Raw genomic sequence first — 13125 nt, forward strand, 5'->3', positions numbered from 1 at the left:
GGTGGAATGATTAATGGATGCAGCCATTAATGGGTATATTATAGACTGCCTCCTCATGGTGCACCATGGATAATGCTAAATAGTCTACAACACAATGATGCTGAACTGTCCTTAGGACCTCACAGTCAACGATCACTTCAGGAAGTCATCTAACCCAAACCCCTGCTCAGACAGAATCATCCTTATCCTAAGCCCAGAAGCATGGGAATATCAAAGCCTCTTCTTTCTGCTCTGCAACCTGGGGGCAGCAAGCATAACTCCACACATCACACAATAATCTGAATTGCAATTCTTCCACTACTGTTTCAGACACACAACAGGGCCAGGAATGCCATTTGCCTCAAGCAAGGGAAAAGCACATACATGCAATAGACAGATGGGCATTAGTTATTGGACATTAGCATTGACTCTGAAGCATTGACTGAAAGTTGTACACCAAGGACAATGACACAGTGTCATCTCTCAATTAATGGATGACAGAAAAAGTTTTTATCTCCGGCAAGCAGATATGGGGTATAATTTGTTAGCTACCAGCCTTAGTTTACCCCATCACCTTTCTTTTGTCCTGAAATAACTGTTGGATGGCACACAGAATTTCTATCCCTTCCACCCCGTCTTTTCAGTATGACCATCTTGAACCTCATGCAGAAATGGCACCATCACCCACCTCTGCTGGTATCAGCAGGGAACAATGCCTTACCTGCAGGTCCTTGCGGAGACATTGCAATGAGGTGAGTTGACACTACAGGCTTTGGTGAACATCCTCCAATGTTCCCATTGTTCCTGAGCACACTACTCTGATGCAGTGTGCAAAGCAGGACATATTGAGATAAACATTACTGCACACTGCTTACACTTTGTCAGGTGCCACCACCCTAGAGGGTAAAGAGGAGGAGCTGGCAACCTGTCTTTTGTAATTCTGTCTTTCTTGCTCAAGGATTATCGAATATGTGATTTATCAAAGCACAACATAATGCAAGACACTACTGCTTCTATCAAAGTTGACCAGCAAATGCTTCTCTCAGTTACCCATGACATGTTGTGGTTTGCCAGAAACAAACATATCTCTCTCTGTATCCCTAGGTACCTTTCAAATAGCACAATAACAAAGTGTCTGTCTTCTAAGAAGAGTTGAGCAAAATTTTGCATTACCAGTCTACAAAAATTTCTGACAATTCAACAGTTATTTCTGTTCCAAAATGGGGCCTAAAATATGCAATGTTTAAATTTTCTATGGAATAGAAATTCTGAAAAATGTTGACTGGGCAATATGAAAATGTTTTCGTTTGATATTTTTGAAGGAAATAAAAATTCCAACATTCTTAAAAATAATATTTTGGTCTGATGTATTCTAATGACCCCAAGTACTTCTGTTTCAAATTATTTCAAGTTTAAGCTAAGTTTCTTCATGGTAATGTACTGCATTCTGGGAGTTGTGGTCCAGAAGTTTCATGTTCTCATTGTCCTGTATGGGCCTCACTGTCTGGCTGAACTGTAGGCACATCTACATGTGCAATTAATGTAAAGCAATGAACTCTGGACCAATAAATTCCTGATTTTATTGCCGTTTGCACATGTACCCAGGATCACAGCCCATTGAGCCAGGTTGGAGCAGCCCTGGTTGGCGGGGGGCCCGTGGGTCAGCCTGCCATCTTGGGCCTGCTCTGACCCTGTGCAACATGATGCAGAGAGGCTGGCTGGAGCACAAGGATGATCCAGTGCAGGGCTAACCAGCAGGCATCCCCCACACTGAAGTACCCTTGTGCCCCAGCTGGCCAAGGCAACATCTACACATGTGCTGCAGTGAAGTAAAAAATTTCGCAAATTAGTTTACTCCAGCCTAATAGGGGCACATGGAGACACTGTATAGACACTGAGATGTTTACTGCACAGCTAATTAGTCTAATGCACAGTAAACATCTTGTGTAGACACGTCCTCTATCTCCTTCAGTATACTAGGTGTGGCTCCCACACAGCCTGATCAGACAAAAATCGGTTCTTTGCTTGATGGGACATAACAGTTCTCCAGGAAAGCTAGTCTATAGGAAAGAATAGGGTCCTAACAACAACTCTCACAGGGCATCATTCTACAATAAGAGAATGCAGTTTAACGTTTCACTGAATTGATTTGAAATTAAACGTTTCTGAGTCTCTCTGAAAAATGAAACTTTCTGATTTGGGCTTCATTACAATTTCCTTGATGAAAAACCGGAACATTTCCGCAAAATCCAAATCTTTCTGTGGAAAAGTTTTGATTTTGCAGAAATTGCATTTTCTGCCAAAAATCATATGGGATATCCCAAACTAGCTCTACTTAAAATAACAAATGAAAATATAGGGAAGACAAGACTACAGCTTTAGCATTATGAGACTTCTTCTTTCTCCATTCAGGAAGCTAACAAATATCCATAGCTTAAACACAGAAAACACCAACAGAATAACAGAGACAAAGAAAACAATCCAAGGCCTAATCCTGCAATATACTGACCACTCTGACTTCCCTTTGAAACATTAGAAATATATGAATATTTAAATGCTGATAGTAGTTCTCATTTAGTTATTTTTAGATACCCCAAAAAAGAAGTAATGCCATTCTTCACTGGGAAGTTTTTTGGTATATTCTGTGGGATTGACCAGTAACTCATTTGCTTCTGTGACAATTTGCCAGAGGCCGAATTGAATTGTACTTGCATAGGAAGTGGTAGGATCTTTTTCCCTTTTGGTAAGCACAAGCTCAAGTAAAAAAAGCCTATTTAGTAGCCCAGAAGCAGTTTATACCATCTCATCTGCTCACAGGAGGCTTCACTCCACTCCCCTCCTTACCATGTTTTCCTTTTAAGATTTTTGTACCAAAAAGGCAGGTTTTCTTACAAGTTTTGAAGCTTTGTAATTAGTAGATATAAAAGTAGGACCTAGTACAGCAGGAGAAGTGTCTCTGCTGACATCAAGTAGTTACTAAAGATCTTTTAGCACTGATTAGTTACACTCTTTCCCCCTTCAGCATCATTCTTGGTTTCTTCTTATTCAACAAAAGATGATTTTCTCTGCTGTATACATAATCTCAGCTCCTAATAACGGTTTTGTGCAGTATTTTGGTGGTCTTCAGAGCTTGTTTGTTTTAACATCTTGCACTGATGGGTATACTGAGTGATAGCTTTAGAATACTAATGCTGGGGCTGGTTCTAACAAAGCTTTACTTTTTGAAAAGTCTTTAGACCATTCAGTGCTCCTGTGCCATACTGCGCAACAAGAGGGTGAAAGGCCATGCTCAATGATTTGTTGATGCAAACTAAGCAGCCTACTGGAACTATGGCTCTCTGCTTCACATTGTGCCCAGGCTCCTTACAAAGCTGTCGTCATCTGTTTGCATAAATATCAAGCTTGCCCCATGTTACAGCCTTCGGTAGCATTTGTGTGACAAAGGAAATGGAGGGAGGCAGATTTAAAATGCCTTGCTTTCTCGTCTTGGAAGAAGAGCTCATTGCACAGCAACCCAAATATATATTTTTTCTTTTTAGTTTTTTTTTCCTTTTTAAGGTTTTTTTAGGGGGGTTTATTTTTTCTTTTTAGTGCCCTCCACACAGATTTCTTTATCCACTTCTCCCCACTCCACCATTCCTATTTCTTATTTTAGAGCCATTGCTTCTGCGCAGTACAGGAATCCAAAGCACAGACACCTCAGAATAATATGAATTGTGGTATTTGACCCAAATTTCTGGGCTTCAAGTTGTTTTCTTCCACTAGCCACTTGACAGAATCACTCCACATCACCCATTTTCATGGCAGTACTATGAGAAATTTGCTGTCACTGTATTATTTATTATCAGCTTGACTTGCCCAAATTCCCTTTTGGTTAAAAACATATTTGCCATCTGGTCTACACATACATTTCAACGTTTCCCAAATTGTGGTCCACAGGTCATTTGCTGGTGGTCTGTGGAGAGCTGATGAGTCGCATCTGGCTTTTCCCCTCTTTCCTGCTTGTAAATTGCATTAAAAGATCACTAAAATAAAAGTTCTTCCCTAATACCCAGCCTGAAGACTGGAAGAAGGCCAATGTGGTGCCTATCTTCAAAAAAGGGAAGAAACTGGATCCGGCTAATTATAGGCCCATCAGCCTGACTTCTATCCCGGGAAAGATCTTAGAAAAGTTTATTAAAGAGACCATCCTTAATGGACTGGCCAACGCCAACATCCTGAGGGATAGCCAGCACGGGTTTGTTGCGGGTAGGTCTTGACCAATCTCATTTCCTTCTACGACTAGGTGACCTATCACCTGGACAAGGGTGAAGAGATTGAAGTCATATATCTTGACTTCAAAAAAGCCTTCGATCTGGTATCCCATGATCACCTCTTGGCGAAACTGGCTAATTGTGGCCTTGGGTCCACCACGATCCACTGGCTGGAAAATTGGCTCTGTGGTTGGACCCAGAGGGTAGTAATTGATGGCAGTCACTCATCATGGTGTCCTGTGACCAGAGTGGTCCCCCAAGGCTCTGCCCTTGGACCCATATTTTTCAACATCTTCATTAACGATGTGAACATTGGAGTCAGAAGCAGACTGGCTAAGTTTGCTGATGACACCAAACTTTGGGGCAAACTATACACACCAGAAGAAAGGCGGGTGATCCAGGCTGACCTGGACAGGCTCAGGAAATGGGCAGACGAGAACCTGATGGTGTTTAACACCAAAAAATGCAAGGTTCTCCATCTTGGGAAGAAAAACCTGCAGCATCCTTATAGGCTCAGCAGTGTTACGCTGGCTAGCACTACAGAAGAAAGAGACTTGGGGGTCGTCACTGACCACAAGATGAACATGAGCCTTCAATGTGATGCTGCGGCTAGTAAAGCAATCAAAACGTCCACAGCTGCTTCTCAAGCAAATCGCGGGATGTCATTCTCCCATTGTACTCAACCTTGGTGAGGCCGCAGCTGGAGTACTGTGTCCAGTTTTGGGCTCCACAATTCAAAAAGGATGTGGAGACGCTTGAGAGAGTCCAGAGAAGAGCCACGTGCATGATCAGAGGTCAGGAAAGCAGACCTTACGATGACAGGCTGAGAGCCATGGGACTCATAGTCTGGAAAAGCGCAGGCTCAGGGGTGATCTGATGGCCACCTGTAAGTTTATCAGGGGTGACCACCAGTTTCTGGGGGAACGTTTGTTCACCAGAGCGCCCCAAGGGATGACAAGGTCGAACGGTCATAAACTACTACAAGACCGTTTCAGGCTGGACATAAGGAAGAATTTCTTTACTGTCCAAGCCCCCAAGGTCTGGAACAGCCTGCCATCGGAGGTAGTTCAAGCACCTACGTTAAACACCTTCAAGAGCAAATTGGATGCTTATCCTGCTGGGATCCTATGACCCCAGCTGACTTCCTGCCCTTTGGGTGGGGGGCTGGACTCGATGGCCTCTTCCAGCCCTAATGTCTATGAAATCTATGAAATACTGCTTTTCCATTAAAGTGAATTCTAAGGAATCACAGGAATGGTATTTCAATGCCAGCAGGAGGGAAAGGGGTTCACACAGGTGCAGAAAGAGGAGAGAGTTTACAAGACAATTAGAATGCGGTCCATACAATTAAAAGCTTGATTAGAATCCCTGCTCAGTCTAATTCGTTTGAGTACTGTTCCCACTCATGTTCAAAGACACATGGGCGATTTTATAGTCCTAAATAAAGAGATCCATTTCAGCTGAGAGAGCTATAAAATAAATCAGAAGGTGTTTTATGCAGCTGTTTGGGGACTCTAATTAAATACATTTCTCTGGCATGCAGCTCCAAAAGAGCGAAAATGGCAATTTCTCCACTGTCCTCCAACCAGAAAGCACCCAGTATCAGCCCTGTCTGCTGTTAGACATTGGGCACATCTACACATGCATTAATGTGTTGTAATTACAGGTACTAAACTAAATGCACCATAAACAGTGCTACTGCGTATTAGCACCAGCACACACTTTTTAGGTGATGCTAATGTGCAGTAGACTAATTCTACTGTGCATTAGTGCATTATTACTTTTTTGTGCTGCACTAATGCACAATAGAATAAGTCTACTGTGCCGTTAGCATCTCATGTAGACATGCCCATTTAGGGCAGTTTTAGGCACTACATCATATTAAATTAATTTGTGTGTTTCAGAGGTAAGGATTTTTTGCCCAAATAGCTTTCCAATACCATGATTTTTGTGCTCCTTGCCATTATTGGTTTTCACTAAACATAAGATCTTCAGAAATTGACCTTTAAGACTCCTGAACACTCTAACCGGGTAGAAAATTCAAAAGGCAAGATGATAAAATAGAATTCCACTGGCTAAATTCTAAGTACAAAGCCAGGTGGCACAAATAAAATTAACAGCCTTTTAGTAGCTTTTATCCTGAAGATTCTGCATCCCTTTTCCCTACCCTTTAGTTTTCATTGTCTTTCATACTTTCATTTCATTCATTCTTTGAGTCATGGATTCTTTTTTTTTCTATCTGTAAATGTACCCATTTTGGATACTACCAAGATATAATAATTGTAATAATAATAATAGTAGTAATATGTCATTTCTGATAAACTTTTCTAACTTTTAGTTTTTTGGGGTTTTTTGCAACTATTCCTGCATCAACCCATTACTACACTCTTTTAGGTGAGCGTGATCTAGGGGAAACAAGTATGACTGACTGAACAGTACTGTATTTATTTGAATATAAGGCAACCTTGAATATAAGACAACCCCATAATAATTAGTTTATATATATGGAAATTTTATAAATTTGTTATAATTTTCCAGGTATAGAATCTAATTATTGGAGGTTTGCTTTGAATTTGTTCCCCTCCCACTGCTACAGTAACGAAAATAATTCTGGGGCAGGGATGAGGTGGCCACCTTGCTTCTGCCCCCCAACTTTTTCCCCCTGCAGCCCTCTACCTCTTTACTGTCAGATCCTGCTCTCCCTAAGCACATGGAAGAGAGAGGCAAATCTGAAAACAGTGGGTGTGTCTACATAAGACGCTTTAATGCACATTAGACTAATGTGTAGTAAAGTATCACTGTCTACACATGCACAGCAATGACTAGGCAGTATATTAGTCTAATGTGCCGTTTTTCTAGTACCTGTAAATGCAGGTACTAGAAAAATGGTGCATTAACTAATACACTGTACCACACATGTAAATGCTGACTGGGAACAAATTGCTGTCCTGGATTGGTGTGATGCTGCCTTCTAGCCACATGGAGATTGGGACAGGTCCCAATATCTACATGGCTGGGAGGCAGCTGCTGGGCTACCAGGACAGATCTCAAGCCAGGAAAATCCCAAACAGGACAGTTTCCCCCACCACCCTCTGAAGCTCAGGGCTAAGCCCCCGTGCCCCCTGCCAGCCTGAAGCTGGCATCCAGGGGATCCTGGAGCTTCCCCTGGCTGCTGCAGGGGGACAGAATGGGGCAGGAGCAGTTGTGGACTGAGCTGCTCCTGTTGGGCTCAATTTGCTTATTAATTGCATGTATAGACATGCCCACTGACATTGAAATAAACATGTCTGTAGTAATTTGCATATAGATAAATTACTATAGGTACCTATAGACTTAGTTCATTCAGAATTGATGCGTTTTACCTTTTCTGAAACTGCTGCAAGTTTTAGCACAGGTACACTGTAAACACACTTTTAAGCAACACTTTTGTACCTACTTTTATATATATATAGTATAAACTATGCATGATACTAATCCAAAGCTAAAAGGCTCAGAATTTACCATACAATCCATTGGGGTGGGCTTCAGCAGGGTCAATAACATTTCAAGCCATGCTGCCCCCACAGCTCAGCACTGCTTAGTATGTGAAGACACTCCAGATACTGCCCCCCCGCCCCAACAAAGGAACCATGTGTTAATAAGCTCCCCAGTGATGACAGGAACTGGGTGTTCTTGTCATGAGTCCTGGGATCCTCCAAAAATTTATATGCAGATAAGGTGCAGAGCAGTTTGGTCTGGCTCCACCTTATGGGCTAGGGACAGACATTACACACACACTGGTTTAAGTGATCAGAAACTGGTTTAAACCTATAACAGAACATAAGTTCTGTGCACATAAACCAGTTTCAAAATGGCTGAAACTGGATTAAGATAAACCTGGCTGAATGTAGTATCAGACTTAACCGATTTGTGTCAACCTGGTTTATGCAATGTTGGCCTCAGACCCCTTCCTTATTTAAGTTAAACCAGAGTCCCCCAGTATCCCAGATGCTTTGCAGCCCTGGGCTGTACTGTCTGCTTCAGAGAACAGGGCTGGCCCGCCCTTCTGCTCCCTAGCCAGAGCTTCGAGGGAGACTGCAGGCACAGCAGAATCTGCCTGGATTCCTCCCCACCACTTGATGCTCAAGCAGGGATTCCTCCTCCCTCTCTCCCATCTCCCACAGCACGGACCCCAGCCCCACAGACCCTAGGCATGTAATATGCTAGCTAATGCCGAGAGGTGTGTGTGTCTCCAATTTCACTGGGACAGGCAGACAGAACGGTGTCTGCTTAGGGTACTTCAGAGTTAACCAGCAGGCCAGCTGGTAATGTCCCTCCATTCCTTCCTTGGAAAAAGCTGTTTAAGAAGAGCTTGAACTAATGAGAGAGACTTTTGTTTTGTTGATGGGCTGATAAACATTGCTTAGACATTATGAAGAAGCAGGGAGAGGGAGATTGAAAAGCTCAGTATCATCAACAGATGCATGCACTGCACCTCCCACCCTTTGCCTCAGAGTGCTAGCTCGGGGCTGGGGTCTAGCGACGCTCCCAGTCCTTGAGCACCAACCTGGGAAAAGCCTGGGACTCCACAGGCAACATGGGATTTAAATCCCTCCCTAATTGGAGCATACTGCTGCAGCCTGACCATGACCCTCTGCAGGTCAGCACTGTGGAAAGGAAAGGAGGGCTGCTCTATCGCCCCCTGGCTTCTAGCCTGAGCCACTGCAGGCATGTGCAGCAGTCCAGAGGGAATGTCTTTTCAGTTGCATACTGATTCAATCTAGGCAGATTAGACTAACTTGCAAAGATTGAATCAATTTAGGCTCAGGGTTTTGAATGTCTCTCCCTACCCATGGAGGGCAAGGCCTCACTACTCATATACTACAGGCTGAGAGGGGGTGCCAGAGGGATTCTGGGTGAATTCTTTGGGGCCCCATTTGGGGATGTTTGTTAGACATTTAAGGCTGGTGAAAAAACAGGAATCATTGATAGTGGGAAAGGAAGGCACAGTTCAGCTGTAGGAGTAAAGAGGAAGTTGAAATGTATGCATGAACGATGCATGCCCCCAGAGGCTGGGGGGGGGGGCATGGTGACCGCCTGCACGTGTTTTATAGTTACACTCAATGCTGCCTACATTTAGTCAACTTCATAATTGACTTCCATTGCTGAGCACTTGCTACTTTTGGCAGCAATTTAATGATAAACAATGTATTTAATGAGGTTTCTTTATGTGTGAATGTAAGATGAGGAGCGTTTTTTTCCCATGCTGATTGAAGAGAGAAATCTTCTCTTGTGTTTGAGTAAATGCAGTATATTTTTTCTCCAAGGACTACATGAAGTCACTACAGAATGCAAAGTGTTTAATAAGTAATTTCAAAAACCTAATATTGACTTTTTTATATATATCAGGTGAACTTTCTGTGGAAGATGTACATGATCCTTTCCTCGTTAGTGTTCATATTATCACAGATCCAGGTGAATCCAAGGTTCTCCAACAAGCCATTGATAAGTTGTTAGCCTGGATCCATCCAGACCTCCAGTTATTCCGAGTTTCAGAAAGACGGATCGCAAGGAAGCGCAGGAAGTCTAGCAAGGCTACTGTCTATCAGCCAGCCCTTGCTGTCATCTTGTTTCTACAGGAGGACTATGGAGAAGAACCAATTTTGCAGCTCCATGAAGCTTTTCAAAGACCACCATGGCATTATCACCATAGAGAACAAGTGCATGGCAAGTTCCTTCCATACTTACCATGCAGTCAGGACTTCTTCACTCTGGCCCAAGGGACCCCGCTGTGGGCCATCCGGCCGGTGCATTATGGGAAAGAAATTATCCGTTTCACCATATATTGCAGAAATGAGAACTTTGTTGACATGTTGAAGCTGTATGAACTAATCCTGAAAAGATCAGTGTGTCAGAAAAAGGCAGATTTCTGTGTCTTTACCATCTATTCCAACATGGATATAGACATTCAATTCTCCTTAAAAAGAGTCCCCAAAGGCCAGATTCCAACGCTGACAGAGTCCGCAGTACTGGAGTTCCGAGTAAAAGATGTTGGACAGCTTGTTCCTCTCTTGCCGAATCCTTGTAGCCCCATCAGTGAAGGCAGGTGGCAAACAGAAGACCATGATGGGAATAAGATCCTTTTGCAGGTAAGCTTTACCATCTTTAATTCAGTGTATGGTTGACCCTAAAAACAGCAAATGAAGAGTGAGACCTCTATCTCTGTGTCCAGAATGCCAGAGAGCAAAATATGGTGCTCAAAAGGGAGCTTATAAATTCTTTGTACGTGTCAACAAGTAAAAGGTAGGTAATGCTGTAGGTAATAGTATGATCCTTGGTTATTGATAATCTCCGAGACTGAGATAAGGCAGCTGTAGAAAGGGGAAAGTTAGTTACCTGTCTAAATTGTGAACGGAGCAAATCTTTCAGTCTTTGACAACACAAATTATTTTCTTACGTAAGTGAGGTTGACAGACTGTACTTTAGTAAATGGTCTGGGAATATTTATCTCTTCTACAATATACTTATCAGATCTGGGAGAAAGATGAAAGGAGCAAAAAAAAAGAGTACCCAGCTGTATATGCTTAAAGAAAGACTTCATAGTGTTGACTAAAGAGGAACAGAAAACTCTCTAAAGACACCCATACAGTTTATCAAGCTGCTCAGATTCACAACAAGTGCTAGTGAGTTAAATAGAATATCCAATAAGCACTCAAAAACTGTGTGTTCCTCAACAATATATATGCAATCATTTGAACAGAGGCATGAAGGCATTAAGGAATGGTTGCTGTTCATCCATGTGCATTAAATCCACAGCTTCAGTAATATGAAGGGTTTATTGCACTTTTATTCTTCTGCATAACTGAAATAGAGAACCCGCTACTATGCTGGTAGGGAAGTAGTAATGCATGCCTCCCAGCACTGTCTACAAGGGTGCCTCAGTGGCTTTTCACAAAAAGAAATCAAGTAGCTTCATGTAGTAACTTCTTGTGCAGACTTAAGGATCCATTTCCCAGTACTAATTTCTTGAACCACAAAGTTCTGTTTGGTTTCAAATGTGTAGTAATCTTCCAGTGAAAATAACATGTAACACCAAGATTTCTGTAATTTCTACGCATGGTATGCAAGAAGAGAAAAATTAGATAAATAAAAATACAGCAATAGCTAAAGGAATACCAGACTGTGAGAACACAAGGAAGCATGAGAAAGAAAGTACAAATATTGATTAGAATGGTGTTTAATATCATAGAGAAGTAGGGCTGGAAGGGACCTCCAGAGGTCATTTAGTCCAACCTCCGCAGTAGGCAACCTAGTTAGTAGAAGGATAGTCAGTTGTTCCAGCCAAGAAATTAGATGAGTTCATTAAAGCCAACAGTCTGGGCAAAATGGAAGAACTAGAACTATTGGTACAGAAGATGTAACTAGATATTATAGCACTAAAAGAAAAAATAAGTAGCATGGCAATCGTTAGCAGGACATAGCTGTTGAAGAGCATGCAACTAAGGATAGTGGTAGGGTAGCGTTCTACGTTAATGAGGTGGAAGCTGGTAAAGAATCAAGTAGGGGATACATGCATAAAAACTGAATTTGTTTGGTTCAAAGTCATGTTGAGGAACTATGGTAAAAAAGGTACTATTTTGCTATCTGTATGGGTATACATGTAGACCCGTGACATTAGATTAGATATTAGATAGGGATTTCATCCCTATCTAAGGATGTTATTATTGAGATAACTAATACTGACACTTGTGCCACTTTAGGAGACTTTAATTTCCCAACTATAACTGGAGAAGAAACGCTACTAATAATAGTTAGTCCCAGTTATTCCTGGACATGATAGCAGAAAGATTTCTTTAACAGATAGTTACTGAACCAAGAAAAGGTGAGAGCAATTTAGTGTCGAATCTGATAAGTAATAAGGGCATTATAGAAGAGCCGGGTATAGAAAATAGCTTTAGTTTGAGTGAGTGCAAGGTGATTCAGTCAAATTAAATGGAAAGATGAAGAAAATCAAGTCTGTAGCCTAAGTTTTGCATTTCTAAGGAGCAACTATTGAGAAAATATGGGAACTAGTTAGTGAAGACAGCTAAATTGAAAAGCTGAAGGATTTGACTGTGTGGAGGAGGCATAGCATTTCTTTGAGTCAGAAGTGCAAAAACCATCTGAAATTTGCATCTTAAGCAAGGGAAAACAACTTGAAGAGAAGGATGGATGACTGGAATGGAGAGCCTGTGATATGAGTGAAGACCAGAAAGGCTTGATCTGTTTATGAATGAAGGCAGAGAGGGGATTTGATTACTGTCTGTAAATACATCAAGAGCACAAGGCACATGGCAAGGCCAAAAGCATGTTTATGTTAGGAGACAACACTGACAAAAGAACAAGAGGGTATGAAGTACCCATGAATAAATGTATTCTGGAACAGGCTTCAGATGGGAATGGGAGGGGCAAAATACCCAACTAGGATTATTATGGAGCTTGATTACTTTATGAAAGGGTTTATTTGACATGGCTGACTGCAGTAGGAGGGGACTGCGTTTCTTGACCTGGGAGATATCTTCCAGTTTCATGTTTTTGTGACAATCATGGGTCAGGGAGGGGATTGTAAAACACTTTGGCTGCCTTCAGACATGCAGGCACACATGCTTTGTAGTGCCACAAACTTCTTTGCGGTGCTTCAAATCACACGCCTGGGATGTTAAGACATGCTCCACACGGTAAATATGCAGTGCAGGGGCAAAATTTGCTACTGAGATTTCCTGGTAGGAAAAAAAAAAAAGATGCTGAGAAAAAAAGCAGCATGGCACATGCTACAATACTGTGTTCCAAAACAAACAGAGACTTGATCCTCCAGGGAGATGCTCTGGCTGCTGGCCAGAGCATCTCTACTATTTCATTTGTGCTCCAGCATGCC

The 13125-nt window shown here is 42.1% G+C and overlaps 1 protein-coding gene across 3 annotated transcripts in view; it reads left to right on the plus strand.

Moving 5' to 3' along the window:
- Nucleotides 1-13125, plus strand: part of FAM124A (family with sequence similarity 124 member A) — a 193796-nt gene that overhangs the window by 167852 nt on the left and 12819 nt on the right. For all 3 annotated transcript variants that reach the window (XM_090026600.1, XM_090026583.1, XM_090026591.1), the window contains one exon: nt 9621-10360. In XM_090026600.1, coding sequence (XP_089882726.1) covers nt 9621-10360 — 740 coding nt within the window. The remainder of the gene's footprint in view (nt 1-9620; nt 10361-13125) is intronic.

This window comes from Crocodylus siamensis, chromosome 1 (assembly GCF_052110815.1).
Source record: "Crocodylus siamensis isolate JL-2025a chromosome 1, ASM5211081v1, whole genome shotgun sequence".
In the NCBI taxonomy this organism is placed as follows: domain Eukaryota; kingdom Metazoa; phylum Chordata; order Crocodylia; family Crocodylidae; genus Crocodylus; species Crocodylus siamensis.